General features: G+C 37.9%; 1 protein-coding gene across 1 annotated transcript; it reads right to left on the bottom strand.

The window, feature by feature from the left end:
• Window positions 1-411: 411 nt before the first annotated feature.
• On the bottom strand, window positions 412-16,065 carry LOC130199911 (protein SSUH2 homolog). Its single transcript, XM_056423761.1, has 13 exons — window positions 15,234-16,065; window positions 15,018-15,082; window positions 14,346-14,450; window positions 13,708-13,783; window positions 12,073-12,202; window positions 11,331-11,391; window positions 11,121-11,242; window positions 10,960-11,022; window positions 9,251-9,333; window positions 9,067-9,159; window positions 5,738-5,843; window positions 5,088-5,195; window positions 412-1,117 (listed from the first exon to the last, which is right to left on the bottom strand). The coding sequence occupies exons 1-13, from the start codon at window positions 15,248-15,250 to the stop codon at window positions 977-979; spliced, it is 1,170 nt and encodes a 389-aa protein (XP_056279736.1). The 5' UTR covers window positions 15,251-16,065; the 3' UTR covers window positions 412-976.
• Between the last annotated feature and the right edge of the window lie 212 nt (window positions 16,066-16,277).

The following is a 16,277-nucleotide window of genomic DNA, read 5'->3' as shown; positions in this document are numbered from 1 at the left end:
TAGTTCATGTAAAAAACAAACCAAATAATTACTATTACTTACATGTAAAAATAAATCAATAATAATGATATTAGTTGCTTGTAAAAAAAAGTTAAATACTATTAGTTACTTGTAAAAACAAAAAACAAATACAATTAGTTATTTTTAAAAGAAAGAAAATAATTGCTTAGTTACTTGTAAAAAAACTGAAAAAACAGATATTAGTTGTTTGTAGAAAAAATAAACAAATCACAATTAGTTACTTATAAAAAACAAAGAAAATAAATATTTGTTGTTATTTAAAAAATATCACTATATATATTAGTTGCTTGTAAAAAATAGTATTAAAAAATATTATTAGTTACTTGTCAAAAATAAAATAGAAAACACATCATATTAATTGCTAGTAAAAAAAAAAACAAATACCATTAGTTACTTGAAAATAGAATAGATATAGCATTTATTGAAAGCAAGGAACAGTTAATAAAGTATTATACATTTTTGTCTCACATAATCATGAACATTTAACAATTTGTAACATAAACAAAAAACTATTAGTTCTGTAATGAACGATTAGGATGAGGTTCACATACATATTACTAACATTAAAAACCAGTGGTGCAAATATATATTTGTTTTACTGTGTAAATAAATTTGTTTTAAATCACTGCTTCCATATAGGAGCAAACAGGTTCAGGATTCAGGGAATATAGTTTGATTATGATCTATATTGTGTCAGTCAACAATCATCTGCGGTGCATGCATATAAATGGCACGTAACAATACAAATGATTTCCCAAACATGAGTTATCGTGTCGGAGTAGTTCAGGCAACAAGACTTCCTGTGTGTTCAGATGCTTCATCGCTTCCACTAATTCGCTTCAGACCGTTTTAAATGCCCTCGTTTGACTCGATCTGAACTTATTTTGATATCTAATCATCTGTCAAAGTTTAAAAAAAGTAGAAAAAAATCTTCATAGACTCGCTGTGATGTAATTTACATGACGGTGCAGCAACAGGTGGCGGGGTAGTTGTCCGCGCTCACTTTGAACTCATTCCCGTAAACAAAGTAAAGGTGCGAGTTCCCCTTCCAGGCGTAAGTCACCTTGGTGACGGGGATCAGCTCGATGGTTTGACGCTGCGGACGAAAGAGAGAGAAACAATATTAATATTTCACAACCGGAATGGAGGAATGCCGTGAATAAAGCCGAACAGGGGAGGACGTTGACATGTTCTTTGAGTGGGCAGCTGTTCCCCAACGACTGAAATCCAGGAGCATTTAAACATAAATTGGGGCACTTTTTGAAACTTACAGTATATGAGCAATTGTCATAAAAATGGCAATAATAAGACTATTAGGCAGTAATAAGACTATTAGGTCATAATAAGACTATTAGACAATAATAAGACTATTAGGCAGTAATAAGACTATTAGGTCATAATAACACTATTAGACAATAATAAGACTATTAGGCAGTAATAAGACTATTAGGTCATAATAACACTATTAGACGATAATAAGACTATTAGGCAGTAATAAGACTATTTGGCAGTAATAAGACTATTAGGTCATAATAAGACTATTAGACAATAATAAGACTATTAGGTCATAAGACTATTAGACGATAATAAGACTATTAGGCAGTAATAAGACTATTAGGTCATAATAAGACTATTAGGCAGTAATAGTTTCAAGTTTCAAGTTTCAAGTCTTTTATTGTCAGATACACAGAATGACACAGGGTCAGACTGGGCACTGAAATTCTTAGGACAAGGCACCACACAACAACTACCATAGCCTAACATAATATAACATGACATACACACTGTACAAGAACTCTGAACATAATACTAACATATAATACACATAACTAAACTACAGACAAATGGGAGTAGCAGGTAGTGAAAGCAGGTAGTGCAATAGAAAGTGTAGTGTAAGTACAGGCTGAAAGTGACAGTGTATGTAAAGTGACGAGTGTAAAGTGTTGAGTGCAAAAGTGTCGAGTGCAAAAGTGTCGATCGTGTGTCAGTGTCCATTGAGCAGCCTGATGGCTCTCGGGAAGAAACTGTTCTCCAGTCTCTGTGTGCGAGACCGGATGCTACGGTACCGCCTTCCAGAAGGCAGCGGGGTGAACAGGCTGAAGGCTGATGATGGCAGTCCTTTAGGATCCTGCCAGTCTTCCTGAGGCATCGTGTGCGGTATGTGTCCTGCAGGGCTGGGAGCTCCCTACCGATGATGAACTCCGCAGTCCTGACCACACGACGTAGGGCCTTGCGGTCCTTGGCTGTGCAGCTCCCAGACCACACTGGGATGCACCCAGTCAGGATGCTTTCTATTGTGCATCTGTAGAAATTGGTGAGGATGACTGAATCCATGCCAAACTTCTTCAGTCTCCTCAGGAAGAAGAGGCGCTCGGGCGCTTTGACCACCTTGTCTGTGTGAGCAGACCAGGTGAGGTCGTTGCTGATGTTGACCCCGAGGAACCTGAAGCAGCTGACCATTTCCACTGCAGAACCGTTGATATACAGGGGTGCTCCTCCACCTGCCGTCTCCTAAAGTCCACAATCATCTCCTTTGTCTTGCTGATGTTGAGAGAGGCTATTATCCTGACACCATGTAGTCAGGGTAGCAACCTCCTCTCTGTAGGCTGACTCGTCATTGCCAGTGATGAGGCCCACAATGGTTGTGTCATCAGCAAACTTGACAATGAGGTTGGAGCTGTGCGTAGCTACACAGTCATGTGTGAACAAGGAGAACAGGAGGGGGCTGAGCACACAGCCCTGGGGGGTGCCTGTGTTGGTGATGACTGTAGATGAGGTGCGGTCACCGATTCTCACCACCTGTGGCCTCCCCGTCAGGAAGTCGAAGACCCATCTGCATAGGGAGGTGCTGAGTCCCAGGTCTCTGAGCTTGAGGCAGTCTGGAGGGGATGATGGTATTGAATGCTGAACTGTAGTCAATGAACAGCATCCTCACATATGTATTCCCTTTGTCCAGGTGGGTGAGGGCGGTGTGCGTGGTCAGGGCTATGGCATCGTCTGTAGACCGGTTGGACCGGTATGCAAACTGCATCGGGTCCAGGGTGGGAGGCAGCAAGGAGCAGATGAATGATTTGACCAGCCGCTCAAAGCACTTCATGATCACAGAGGTCAGTGCTATCGGGCGGTAGTCATTCAAGCAGGTGACCTTGGTGATCTTGGGCACAGGGACGATGGTGGTCCGTTTGAAGCATGTGGGGAGTACAGACAGGCTGAGGGAGAGGTTGAAGACGTCGCTGAAGACCCCCGCTAGCTGGTCAGCGCAACCCCTGAGGGCCCTACCTGATATGCCATCCGGGCCAGGTGCCTTGCGAGGGTTGATCTTATTGCAGCAGCGCCTCACCTCTGCTACAGTTATAGTAGGCACACCACTGGTTGGGCCTTCAGGTAGCTCCGCTGCAGGGGGGTCACTGTCCTCTCAAAGCGAGCGAAAAAGCATTCAGCTCGTCTGGAAGAAGGACAGAGGACTGGGTCTCACTGCAGCCTCCCTTGTAGTCTGTAATGGCTCTTAATCCACTCCACATGCGCCTGGGGTCAGAGCCATGGTAGCTAGACTCCACCTTGCTCCTGTATGTCCTCTTTGCAGCTTTGATGGCCCTCAAAAGGTCGTATCTGGACTTCCTGTACTGATCAGGATCCCGGAGTTAAAGGCAGCAGACCGGGCTCTAAGGTGGGTCCGGACAGCGCGTCAACCCAGGGCTTCTGATTAGGAAAGACCGGACAGTCTTCTTCGGACGATGTCCTCAATGCAATATTGAATGTAACTGGAAACAGTGTCTGTGTACTCATTAATGTTCCCGTCTGCTGCTTCCGAAACATCAGCCAGTCAGTGTTGTCAAAACAGTCCTGGAGAGTCGCCACACCTCGTCACTCCATTGGTGGACTGTCCTCTCAGCCGGTCTGACCTGTTTTAGCTTTTGTCTATATGCGCGGAGCAGAAGAATGGAGGTGTGATCAGCTTTACCAAAAGCAGGGCGTGGGAGGGCTTTGTAACTGTCCCGGAATGTCGTATAACAATGGTCAAGGGTCTGATCTCCACGTGTGAAGAAGTCAATGTGCTGATAGTATTTAGGCAGGACTTTCTTCATGTTGGCTCTGTTGAAATCCCCAACCACAATAAAGGCTGCCTCTGGGTGCACATTCTCCAGACCGTTGATAATTCCATACAGTTCATCAAGAGCAGTAGCCTTATCTACTTGGGGGGGAATGTAGACTACACTCAGAACGACTGCAGTAAACTCCCGCGGTAGATAGAAGGGTCTGATTTTTACAGTCAACAGCTCGAGGACTGGAGAGCAGTGAGATGCTAGACTATTAGGTCATAATAAGACTATTAGACAATAATAAGACTATTAGGCAGTAATAAGACTATTAGGTCATAATAAGACTATTAGACAATAATAAGACTATTAAGCAGTAATAAGACTATTAGACAAGCTCAGTGGGGTAAGAGGGCCGTCCTGCAACCGCAGGGTTGTGGGTTCGATCCCCGCTCTCCCCATTAGTTGCAAGTCGAAGTGTCCTTGAGCAAGGCACTGAACCCCCAGTTGCTTCCCGGGCGCTTCACCGCAGCCCACTGCTCCTTAATAACTAAGGATGGGTTAAATGCAGAGAACTAATTTCCCCTTGGGGATTAATAAAAGTGTATATTCATATTCATATTAGGCAGTAATAAGACTATTAGACAGTAGTTTACAGATTCAAAGTGTTTTCGGAGATTTTTTGAACAAACAGAAAAATAAATCAGACAATCATATTCCATTTCATTCTTATTTCTTTGTGGTAATTTATTGTTAGTAAAAAAATTAAACAACTATTACAAATAACTTATTTCTTTGTTTTTTTATAATTCAAAATTATATCTATTGATTTTTGTGTGTACCTACCTAGTCCAGGCAATACAGACAGGACACACAACAACAACGAACAACAACAAAACGCTATTAAATTATCATTATGGGTCATTTGTTGCCCCTCTAGTGACATCAGGGGCAACATTATATTTCTTAGGGGCAGTTTTGCCCTTTGACCCCGGTGTGTTTCCGACGTTGATGCCGAGGCCCCGTTACCTGCTGCAGGATGCGTGACGTGGCCGAGTGCTTGCCCTGGTGTTCATTGACGAGGCGCTGAGCGGCGCCCACCACGGCCGGGTCCGGGAAGCCCATCACCGGGTAAACCTGCACAGAGTCGTCCAGAGAAACATCAATATTGATGACTCAACAATTAACAAGACAAAAGTTCTCTAAAGAGTCCCGAAGGGTCCCGAAAGGGTCTCTCAAGGGGGTCCGTTTAGATGCACAAACAGGTCCGATCTGAATTATAGTCTTATTATTGTCTTACTTATTACTTTTCATCTATAATACTTGTGAATAAAAGGTACGGATGTTTATTGTCATTGTAAAACGAAATTAAGTTGCTGACTCAGTCGGTGCAGTAATAACAGGTAAAAACATGCATAAAAACATTGACACAGGACATTTCTAATTTAAAACAAGACATTTAAAAATAAATATATAATATATTATTATATAATATATATGACTGTATATGATATTATATAATATATATATTATTATTATATAAATATAATATATATATATATAATAATAAAAGAATATATAATCTAATCTAATCAGCAATATGCACATTCTCTGTCCAAAAAACCACCACAATCCTCCCATAAGGCCACATGTTGAGGAAGTGAGAAACAATACGTCACCAGGTACTGGGAGTCCCTGAACAGCTCCTTGCCGGACACTTTGCTGATGTTGTCCACCTGCAACCCGCTGGACTGGTCCACCACGTAGTCGTCACAGTTGTTGGTCCTGCAAGAACAAACCGTGGGAAACAATAAGAAATGACACGATAACCGAACGTGATAACCGCACAGCACCACTTAGTTTTACCGTTCTTTTATCTTTGGTTCACCGGTGTGAAGCCACAGACGGATGCATTTGGATGTATTGAACACCATAACTAATATACAAGTGAAGCATATAGTTTGGTACATGAGAGAATTCAAATGGAACAGATGGAGCTCAAATGTGCCCACATGTCCATTTTGGAGACCTCGCCCAAATTTTATTTCCTAAAAAACTCTAACTTTGTTCTGCTTCACTTTTTCAAAGTCAAACTTTGCAGAGAGACTGGACACATGTTGTGCTATTATCTGAGTTAGTTAAAACTTTTGCTCTGCATCCTAGCAAGAGATATTCATCCTGAAAATTTGCTTTTTTTTTGCAAGGCGAACCTGAAACTTCTATTTTTGACAAATAAAATAAAAACTATTAGTTAGTTTTTTTAAAGAAAATAAATACTATTAGTTATTTGAAAAACAAGAAAATAATTAGTATTAGTTACTTGGAAAGAAAATTTAAAAAATACATATTAGTTGCTTATAAAAAAAGGAAAATAAATAGTATTGCTTGTAATAAAATAAAAAAGGAAAACACATAATATTAGTTACTTGTAAAAAATAAATAAAAATAATACTATTAGTTATTTGAAAAACAAGAAAATAATCACAATTAGTTACTTGTAAAAACTAGAAAATAAATATTTGTAGTTATTTTAAAAAATATCTATATACAGGACGGTCTCAGAAAATTAGAATATTGTGATAAAGTTCTTTATTTTCTGTAATGCAATTAAAAAAACAAAAATGTCATGCATTCTGGATTCATTACAAATCAACTGAAATATTGCAAGCCTTTTATTCTTTTAATATTGCTGATTATGGCTTACAGCTTAAGAAAACTCAAATATCCTATCTCTAAATATTAGAATATCATGAAAAAGTATACTAGTAGGGTATTAAACAAATCACTTGAATCGTCTAATTAACTCGAAACACCTGCAAGGGTTTCCTGAGCCTTGACAAACACTCAGCTGTTATAAATCTTTTTTTTTTTGGTCTGAGGAAATATTCAAAATTTATGAGATAGGATTTTAGAGTTTTCTTAAGCTAATTGCATTACAGAAATAAAGAACTTTAAAAATATTCTAATTTTCTGAGACAGTCCTGTATATATTAGTTTCTTGTAAAAAAAAAAAAAAAAAAATATTAGTTACTTGTCAAAAATAAAATAGAACACATATTAGTTGCTAGGAAAGAAAAAAAACATTAATAGTATTACTTGTAATTTAAAATAAAGAAACGCATAATATTAGTTACTTGTAAAAACTAAAGAAAATAAATAATATTAGTTATTTGTAGAAAAATAGAAATACAAGTAGTTACTTATAATAAGAGAAAATAAATACTACTAGTTATTTGAAAAAGATTAAACAATTACCATTAGTTACTTGTAAAAAAAGAGAAAACAAATCATATTAGTTGCTAGTAAAACTAAATACTAATAATTAATATCTAAAAAAATTATTATTGCTGTGTTTCATCTTTATTTACTTTGAATCAATAACATGTATATACTAATATTTACACTTCTAAACAACGTGTTGCCTTTATTATAACACCAACATTATTCAAATAGCCTTTTGTGGTTGCAGAGATATTCACCCTGTTTATTTTGGGTCTGTTATTACGAGCAGAAACCTAAAGCTCAGATTGTTTTAAAGGTAAAGAGAGAGTTCACCACTTCACGTTGAGGTGGATGTAGACCAGCAGCTGCTGTTTTCCATGACACGTGTCGCACTGCATGGCTCCTTCCCCGTGACAGAAGCTGCAGCTGTGGGAACAGAAAGATACCCGTCGTGTGAGTGTCGGCCAGCGGGTGGAGGCGACGACCCGGGACCGTCTCCGAACTGGACTCTTCTCACTTGGTCCTCCCTCTGCCGCTGCAGTGGTGGCATCGATCTTCTCCGTGGCGATAACTGGACCCGCTGCACGCGAAACAGACTTTCTGCAAGAAGAGGAATCACATGATCAGACGATGCTTTCAAATTATGTTGGTAACCCCGCCTCCTTTGAAAAATATATATATACAGGACTGTCTCAGAAAATTAGAATATTGTGATAAAGTTCTTTATTTTCTGTAATGCAATTAAAAAAACAAATGTCATGCATTCTGGATTCATTACAAATCAACTGAAATATTGCAAGCCTTTTATTCTGATTTATTGCTGATTATGGCTTACAGCTTAAGAAAACTCAAATATCCTATCTCTAAATATTAGAATATCATGAAAAAGTATACTAGTAGGGTATTAAACAAATCACTTGAATTGTCTAATTAACTCGAAACACCTGCAAGGGTTTCCTGAGCCTTGACAAACACTCAGCTGTTACTTGGTCTGAGGAAATATTAAAATTTTATGAGATAGGATTTTAGAGTTTTCTTAAGCTGTAAGCCATAATCAGCAATATTAAAAGAATAAAAGGCTTGCAATATTTCAGTTGATTTGTAATGAATCCAGAATGCATGACATTTTTGTTTTTTTAATTGCATTACAGAAAATAAAGAACTTTATCACAATATTCTAATTTTCTGAGACAGTCCTGTATATATATATATTAGTTTCTTGTAAAAAATATAATAAAAAATATATATTAGTTACTTGTCAAAAATAAAATAGAACACATATTAGTTGCTAGCAAAAAAAAGAAAATTAATAGTATTACTTGTAATTTAAAATAAAGAAACGCATAATATTAGTTACTTGTAAAAACTAAAGAAAATAAATAATATTAGTTATTTGTAGAAAAAATAAATGAAATACAAGTAGTTACTTATAATAAAAGAGAAAATAAATACTACGTCATTTTAAAAAAATTAAACAATTACCATTAGTTACTTGTAAAAAAAAGAGAAAACAAATAATATTAGTTGCTAGTAAAACTAAATACTAAGAATTTATATTTAAAAAAATTATTATTGCTGTGTTTCATCTTTATTTACTTTGAACCAATAACATGTATATACTAATATTTACACTTCTCAACAACGTGTTGCATTTATTATAACACCAACATTATTCAAATAGCCTTTTGTGGTTGCAGAGATATTCACCCTGTTTATTTTGGGTCTGTTATTACGAGCAGAAACCTAAAGCTCAGATTGTTTTTAAAGGTAAAGAGAGAGCGTTCACCACTTCACGTTGAGGTGGATGTAGACCAGCAGCTGCTGTTTTCCATGACACGTGTCGCACTGCATGGCTCCTTCCCCGTGACAGAAGCTGCAGCTGTGGGAACAGAAAGATACCCGTCGTGTGAGTGTCGGCCAGCGGGTGGAGGCGACGACCCGGGACCGTCTACGAACTGGACTCTTCTCACTTGGTCCTCCCTCTGCCGCTGCAGTGGTGGCATCGATCTTCTCCGTGGCGATAACTGGACCCGCTGCACGCGAAACAGACTTTCTGCAAGAAGAGGAATCACATGATCAGACGATGCTTTCAAATTATTTTGGTAACCCCACCTCCTTTGAAAAAAATATATATACAGGACTGTCTCAGAAAATTAGAATATTGTGATGAAGTTCTTTATTTTCTGTAATGCAATTAAAAAAACAAATGTCATGCATTCTGGATTCATTACAAATCAACTGAAATATTGCAAGCCTTTTATTCTGATTTATTGCTGATTATGGCTTACAGCTTAAGAAAACTCAAATATCCTATCTCTAAATATTAGAATATCATGAAAAAGTATACTAGTAGGGTATTAAACAAATCACTTGAATTGTCTAATTAACTCAAACACCTGCAAGGGTTTCCTGAGCCTTGACAAACACTCAGCTGTTATAAATCTTTTTTTACTTGGTCTGAGGAAATATTAAAATTTTATGAGATAGGATTTTAGAGTTTTCTTAAGCTGTAAGCCATAATCAGCAATATTAAAAGAATAAAAGGCTTGCAATATTTCAGTTGATTTGTAATGAATCCAGAATGCATGACATTTTTGTTTTTTTAATTGCATTACAGAAAATAAAGAACTTTATCACAATATTCTAATTTTCTGAGACAGTCCTGTATATGTCAGTGGATTAACCCTTGTGTTGCCTTCGGGTCAATTTGACCCGATTCAATGTTTCACCCTCCTGTTACCTTTATATTTACGAACATATTTTACCCTTGAGGTCAATATGACCCCAGCTATTAAAATCTCCAGAAAATTATTAGAATTAATATTGTTTTCCAAGTTTAAGTGTGAGGTACTTTATGTTTGTTTGTTGACTCCCGAAAGAACACCGACATTAAACATTGAATCGGGTCAAATTGACCCGAAGGCGACAGGAGGGTTAAATATTGAATCGGGTCAAAATGACCCCCGAATCAATATTACACCCTCCCCCCGCCTTTGGGTCATTTTGACCCGATTCAATGTTTCACCCTCCTGTTACCTTTATATTTACTAACATATTTTACCCTTTGGTTTCAATTTGACGCCAGCAATTAAAACCTCCAGAAAATTATTAGAATTAATATTGTTTTCCAAGTTTAAGTGTGAGGCACTTTATGTTTGTTTGTTGACTACCGAAAGAACACCGACATTAAACATTGAATGGGGTCAAATTAATCCTAAGGCGGGGGGAGGGTGTAATATTGATTCGGGTCAAAATGACCCCAAGGCAACACAAGGGTTAAGGATGTTTTTTGTCATTGCAAATACTCAGTCGGTGCAGTAATAACAGGTAAAAACATGTATAAAAACATTAAGACAGGATATTCTAATTTAAAACAAGACATCTAAAAATAAATATTAATACATTTTTTTTTAATTAACAAAATTGATAAATAAATAAATAATACAATTATATTAAATAAAGAATAAAAACATAAAACATATGAATCAATGGCTTAAAAATAATAAAAATAATAATACATGTGTTAAATTTGAAGAATTAATACTGCAGCAACTTACATTTCCAGATAAAAATCGTCAGATAAAGAATAAAACATATGAATAATAATAATACATATGAAAAATAATAATACAAATTATAAATGTGTTCAATTTGAAGAATTAATACTGCAGCAACTTACGTTTCCAGAGCCGGCGCAGTTTTTGCAAGGTTTTCTCCCCATTCCCACGCAGTCGTGGCAGGGCTGCGTGCGGGGGACATTTCTCAGTCAGCATCGACCAATAGAATTACAGGACCTCGACCTCCCCCCCCCCCCGAAAACCCCTTGTTACAAAAACTCACCTTCACGGACGACGTGTAGGGAACCTTCATGGTCTGTTTGTCATCCACGAAGAAGCTGGGGGTTTTGACGGGAAGGTCCCAAGGACCCGGTGGCGGTTGGGCGAAGGCGTCCACTGGCTGGCCTGACCCCACATAAAATCAGCGTTAACAGAACATCGGCGAAACATAAACACGCGGAGAGAAGTCCCACGAGAAGTCGGTCCTGCACACCATTGTACGGCTCGTGGGTCCACTCGGTGGATCTGGACTCCGTGAAGGTTTCCAGGCGGTACTGCGGCAGAAAGAGGAGATCATTTATTATTTGTAACACCCAGAACTACTGACACACACACACACACACGCACACATCGACCAATGGGTGTCCAGGACTCGAAACCAAATTTCTAGGACCAAACATTTTGTGAAATCTCAGTTTCTAAACATGAAAAAGTGAGAAAATGTCGTATTTAGACTAACAGAGAATTCCAAAGTATACAGGAGGGAGAGAGGGAGGGAGGGAGGGAGAGAGGAGAGAGACAGAAAGGGAGAGACAGAGAGAGTGAGAGATAGGGAAGAGAGATATAGGGAAGAGAGAGAAGAGAGAGAGAAGAGAAACAGAGAGGGAGAGAGAGAGAGAGAAAAAAAAAGACAATCTCGGTGTATAACATGAAAAAGTGATCAAATGTTGTATTTAAACTAACAAAGAGAATTCCAAAGCATCCAGTATAAAACCTTAAATGACTCAAATGAATGAGACAATAGTTTAGATTAAAAGAATAAACATTTCTGTCTTTTCAGTTATGGTGCGTTCACTTGCAGCGCGGAGAATGTGCGATTATGAAAGAGCGAACGCCGACTTATATTTAGAACGTCTTTCTTTTAAAAAGTATATAAATTCTTTAAATGAATGAAACATATGAATATAACAACATGTCCACGACTTTCACACACACACACACACACAAACTCTCACCCTGTACGTGTTGAACGCCTCCATGCCGGTGATCACGCTGTTTTTCACCGGCGCTGAACTGTAGCAGCACTTGCTGGAGGCGAACAGGGCGAAGGCCTCCCGGGCCGTGTCCTCGGTTATCGAGGGGATGCTGGGGGGGGGGGGGGGGGGGCAAAGGTCAGGGATGACGTATGTGTACAGATTGTAAAGCCCTTTGAGGAACATTTTGAATTTGTGATTTTGGGCTGTATGAAATAAACTGAATTTAATTGAAATAAACAGATGAAGAAGCTTCTATTAAATTAGTAAGACTCAGTTTTTATTGTCTTACAAAGCAGCATAATATCGTCTTTAGTCCATTTTATTTTAATATAGTTTAATATAGTTATCTATAGTTCTTCGTGAGCCACTATATTGCGTGTCTCGTCAATGTCTAAGAGTCTCCTGAATGACGCACTACGTGTATTAATATTTAGATAAGATGGATATTCTCACTAAAGCGTCAATATTCTGTATAACCGTGTGTATTTTATCGTGTTTCTGTTTTTAGGTTTTGTTTGTAACATCTGCATTTTTTTATTAATATGCAAATCAACCAAAGTTCAAATATATATATATATATATATCTTCCTCTCTTAACCCTCCTGTTGCCTGAGGGTCAATTTGACCCCATTCAATGTTTAACCCTCCTGTTACCTTTATATTTACTGACATATTTTACCCTTGGGGTCAATTTGACCCCAGCAATTAAAACCTCCAGAAAATTATTTGGATTAATATTGTTTTCCAAGTTTAAGTGTGAGGTACTTTATGTTTATTTGTTGACTACCTAAATAGCCCTTTAAATATATAAAAAAGTTGATATTTCGTATATGTTTGACACAGTGAAAAACAGCCTGGGGTCAAATTGACCCTCAGGTAACAGGAGGGTTAAAAAGAAGATGAGAGCTTCGAGAAGCCTGAACGCTCAATTATAAATAAAAAAAGACAACTCCTTCCAGGAAAGAGGATTTAATGGAAGTAGGAGGACTATTATGAGAAAACAAAATAATGTTAGATGTAAAAAATAACAAAAATACTATTAGTTACTTGTAAAAAACGAAGAAAATAAATACTATTAGTTATTTGAAAAACAAAGAAAATAATTGCTCTTAGTTACTTGTAAGAAAACAGAGAAAACAAAATAATATTAGTTATTTGTGGAAAAAATAAACGAATCACAATTAGTTACTTGTAAAAAAAACAAAGAAAATAATTATTTTTAGTTGTTTAAAACATATCTCTATATATATATATATATTAGTTGCTTGTAAAAAAAATATTATAAAATTTTTTTATTAGTTACTTGTCAAAAATAAATTTGAAAACACATAATATTAGTTACTTGAAAAAAAGAAGAAATAGCATTTATTGAAAGCAAGGAACATTTCAAACTAAAGTATTACACATTTATGTCTCATATGGTCATGAACATGTAACATTATATTATCCTTTCGAAGCAAAAGACTCTTTGACCACGTAGGCCTTTGATTCAATCTTTCCAGAGGAAGTGGTGGTTGTAATAGCGTGGCGTTGCATTCTTGTTACAACATGTCATGGACATGTTTTTGTGCAATACCTGTGCAATAAGAACAAAAAGGAAATAGTTAATCTTACTTCCATTGAGGCTGTTCGGGTCCAGGTTGCGGTTGGGGAGCCGGGAAAGCCGGCATGGGTGGGGGCAGAAATCCACCTGCAGCAAGATATTTAAGGTTTTTATTTGTGTCTCAACACATGGTTCATACACATTTCCATGACCTTTCCATGACTTTAAACCAAATTTACATGATCAAAACTTTTTGTGAATCTCGGTGTATACACGAGTATAACCTTAAATAACACAAATGATTGAGAGACAATAGTTACAAAAAGATTAAATATTGATATAAATGTGTATTATTTTAACCAAACTGCATTAATTAACTTAATATAACACATTTCCATGACTATTCCAAAACTTTGGGGATTTCATTTTTCTCTCAAGATATTTTCCAGCACTGGAAGTAAACTTTTTTTTTTTTTATTCCATGACTTTTCCAGGTGTTCCATGACCATATGAACCCTGTTAACAGCAACCACACCGGGGGTCTCTCCCTTCTTTCCAACCTTATGCACTTGGTGGTCACTTTATTAGGTACACTGACCACAACGGTACTGCTCACGTTGTCAGATCAGAGAGGACATGTGTCCCCTCATAAAGTGTCCGAGCTGTGTCTATGACAGCCCCCCTGTGTGGAAGGTGGACTCTACTGTACCTCCTCCTCCTGCCACGGTTCCTTCGTAGCCCGGCACATTGTCAAACATGCCGGCTGAAGGAGCGCTGGGGCCCGCGAAGCCAGCGGCGGGTGGGGCGAACATGGCTGTCGAGAAACCAGAAGAACCAGTTCAGCTCATATGAGGGAGACTCTCCGGTCTGAGGTTTCCTTCACTTCAAATCACGCGGTTTATGCATTAAGCAAACGGAGAAGACCACTTGTATGTATCTATAAAAGTATATATAAAATATGGGCGCATCACTCTAATCTTCTCTAGCTGAATTCTTTAAATCCCCCCCGAGTTGTGAAATAGTTCTCGTCCCCGTCTTACCTTGCCTCTCCGCGTCAGCGTCCATTCTGAGGGGGGAACGAAGGGTTTCAGTCCCGAAGCGAACACTACACTACACCAACACTCCCGCGCTATACCGAGGCGACCACACACTCCAGCTACCTGCGCGTAGAAAATGACGTCACTCCGGTGTGTGTGTGTGTGTAAGTGTGCGTGTGCGTGGGTGAGTTTGTGTGTAAGGCGGAAGTGTGTGCAATGAAAGTTTTTAAATTTAAAAAATTTAAAAAATGCACAGAATGTCATTAGATACAAAAGTAACAGTTTAAATGGGAGTAGCCCCCCCCCCCCCCCACACACACACACACACACACGCACACACTCACCGGGGGCCCCCTCCGCCGTGGGTATATATCCCGGATTGGCCAGTCCATAGTTTCGGTTCTGGTGGCTGCAAACGTATCGGAGAAACGAAAGTGAAGACATGGCGGGTTGAAAAAATCAACAATTATGTTTTTGTTATTTCTAAAAAGAAAATTAAAACTATTTAAAATGCATAAATTAAACAACTACATGGTTGTAAGTAATAAAGCGCCGCTCACCCCGGCTGGTAGTCCATGTCAAAGCCTGTAGCTGGAAAACACACAACTCTCACTCTCTAAATCACACCAACAAGTGCACCAGACGAGCGTGAGATCGATTATCATGTGACAGGAATGTGATCAATGACCCAACCTTTGATCACACCGCGCGCGCCACCGCGTTCACAGAATCTCGTGAGTCAACATCCGTTTCTTCTTCTTCTGTCGCAAAGGAATAACACTTCACTTTTTGTATTTGTGTGCGTGTGTCTGTGTGTGTCTGTGTATATGTGTGTGTCTCGGTTCAGCTCGATGGCTCGCTCCTCTGTGAATAACAAGGGAAAGAAAAAGTAACAGTTATCGCCCCCCCCCCCCTCTCCAAAATAAAAGAAACCATATGACCAGGAAGTGCGCACACTTGTTTTTTTAATTATTTTCATCAGCAGTAAACAGATAAAGCTTAAAATATAATAAAATGTCACAAACAAAACACAAACAACTACGATATTCATGGGGTTTTATTTCATTTCGTAGATTTTGAGAAACAACTTGAAATTCCCGGTATACAGAAAAATACAGTACCCACAATGCTTTGCAACAATCACGGAAGAATACTTCGAGTTGCTTGCTTACCTGCTCCTACCTAACAGTTATAGTCCACCCTATAAAATAAACAAACGAAAACAAAGAACACAAAAACTACGTTATTCACGTGTTTAATTTCGTAGAATTTGAGAAACAACGTCCCGGTGGAAAGTACCGTAAATGTACCGAAAGGTACAGTACCCACAATACTTTGCGGCAGTAACGGAAGTCCCTTACTCTCCTTCCGCCTTCGCGAAAGTCGAGGAACAGTTACAAATAAAGTATTATACGTTTTTGTCTCATATTAACATCAACATTTTACAATTAATGACAAATAACTAATTACTATTTAAGTTGTACATTTGTATTCTGTTTGTATTTAGTATCATATAAACTATTTTATTATTAGAATTTAAAGCTGTTTTACTCGTGCCAATTTTATTAAAGCTATTCATATATAATAGTGTATTATATTTATTA

Source organism: Pseudoliparis swirei, chromosome 9, assembly GCF_029220125.1.
Source record: "Pseudoliparis swirei isolate HS2019 ecotype Mariana Trench chromosome 9, NWPU_hadal_v1, whole genome shotgun sequence".
Classification (NCBI taxonomy): Eukaryota; Metazoa; Chordata; class Actinopteri; order Perciformes; family Liparidae; genus Pseudoliparis; species Pseudoliparis swirei.
This window is presented reverse-complemented; position numbering and strand designations above follow the sequence as displayed.

Coding starts and splice junctions, on each gene's coding strand:
- LOC130199911 (XM_056423761.1), bottom strand. Junction 11,392..12,072: donor AGGCGTTCAACACGTACAGG/GTGAGAGTTTGT, acceptor TTTCTGCCGCAG/TACCGCCTGGAAACCTTCAC. Junction 9,160..9,250: donor AGCGGCAGAGGGAGGACCAA/GTGAGAAGAGTC, acceptor CTGTTCCCACAG/CTGCAGCTTCTGTCACGGGG.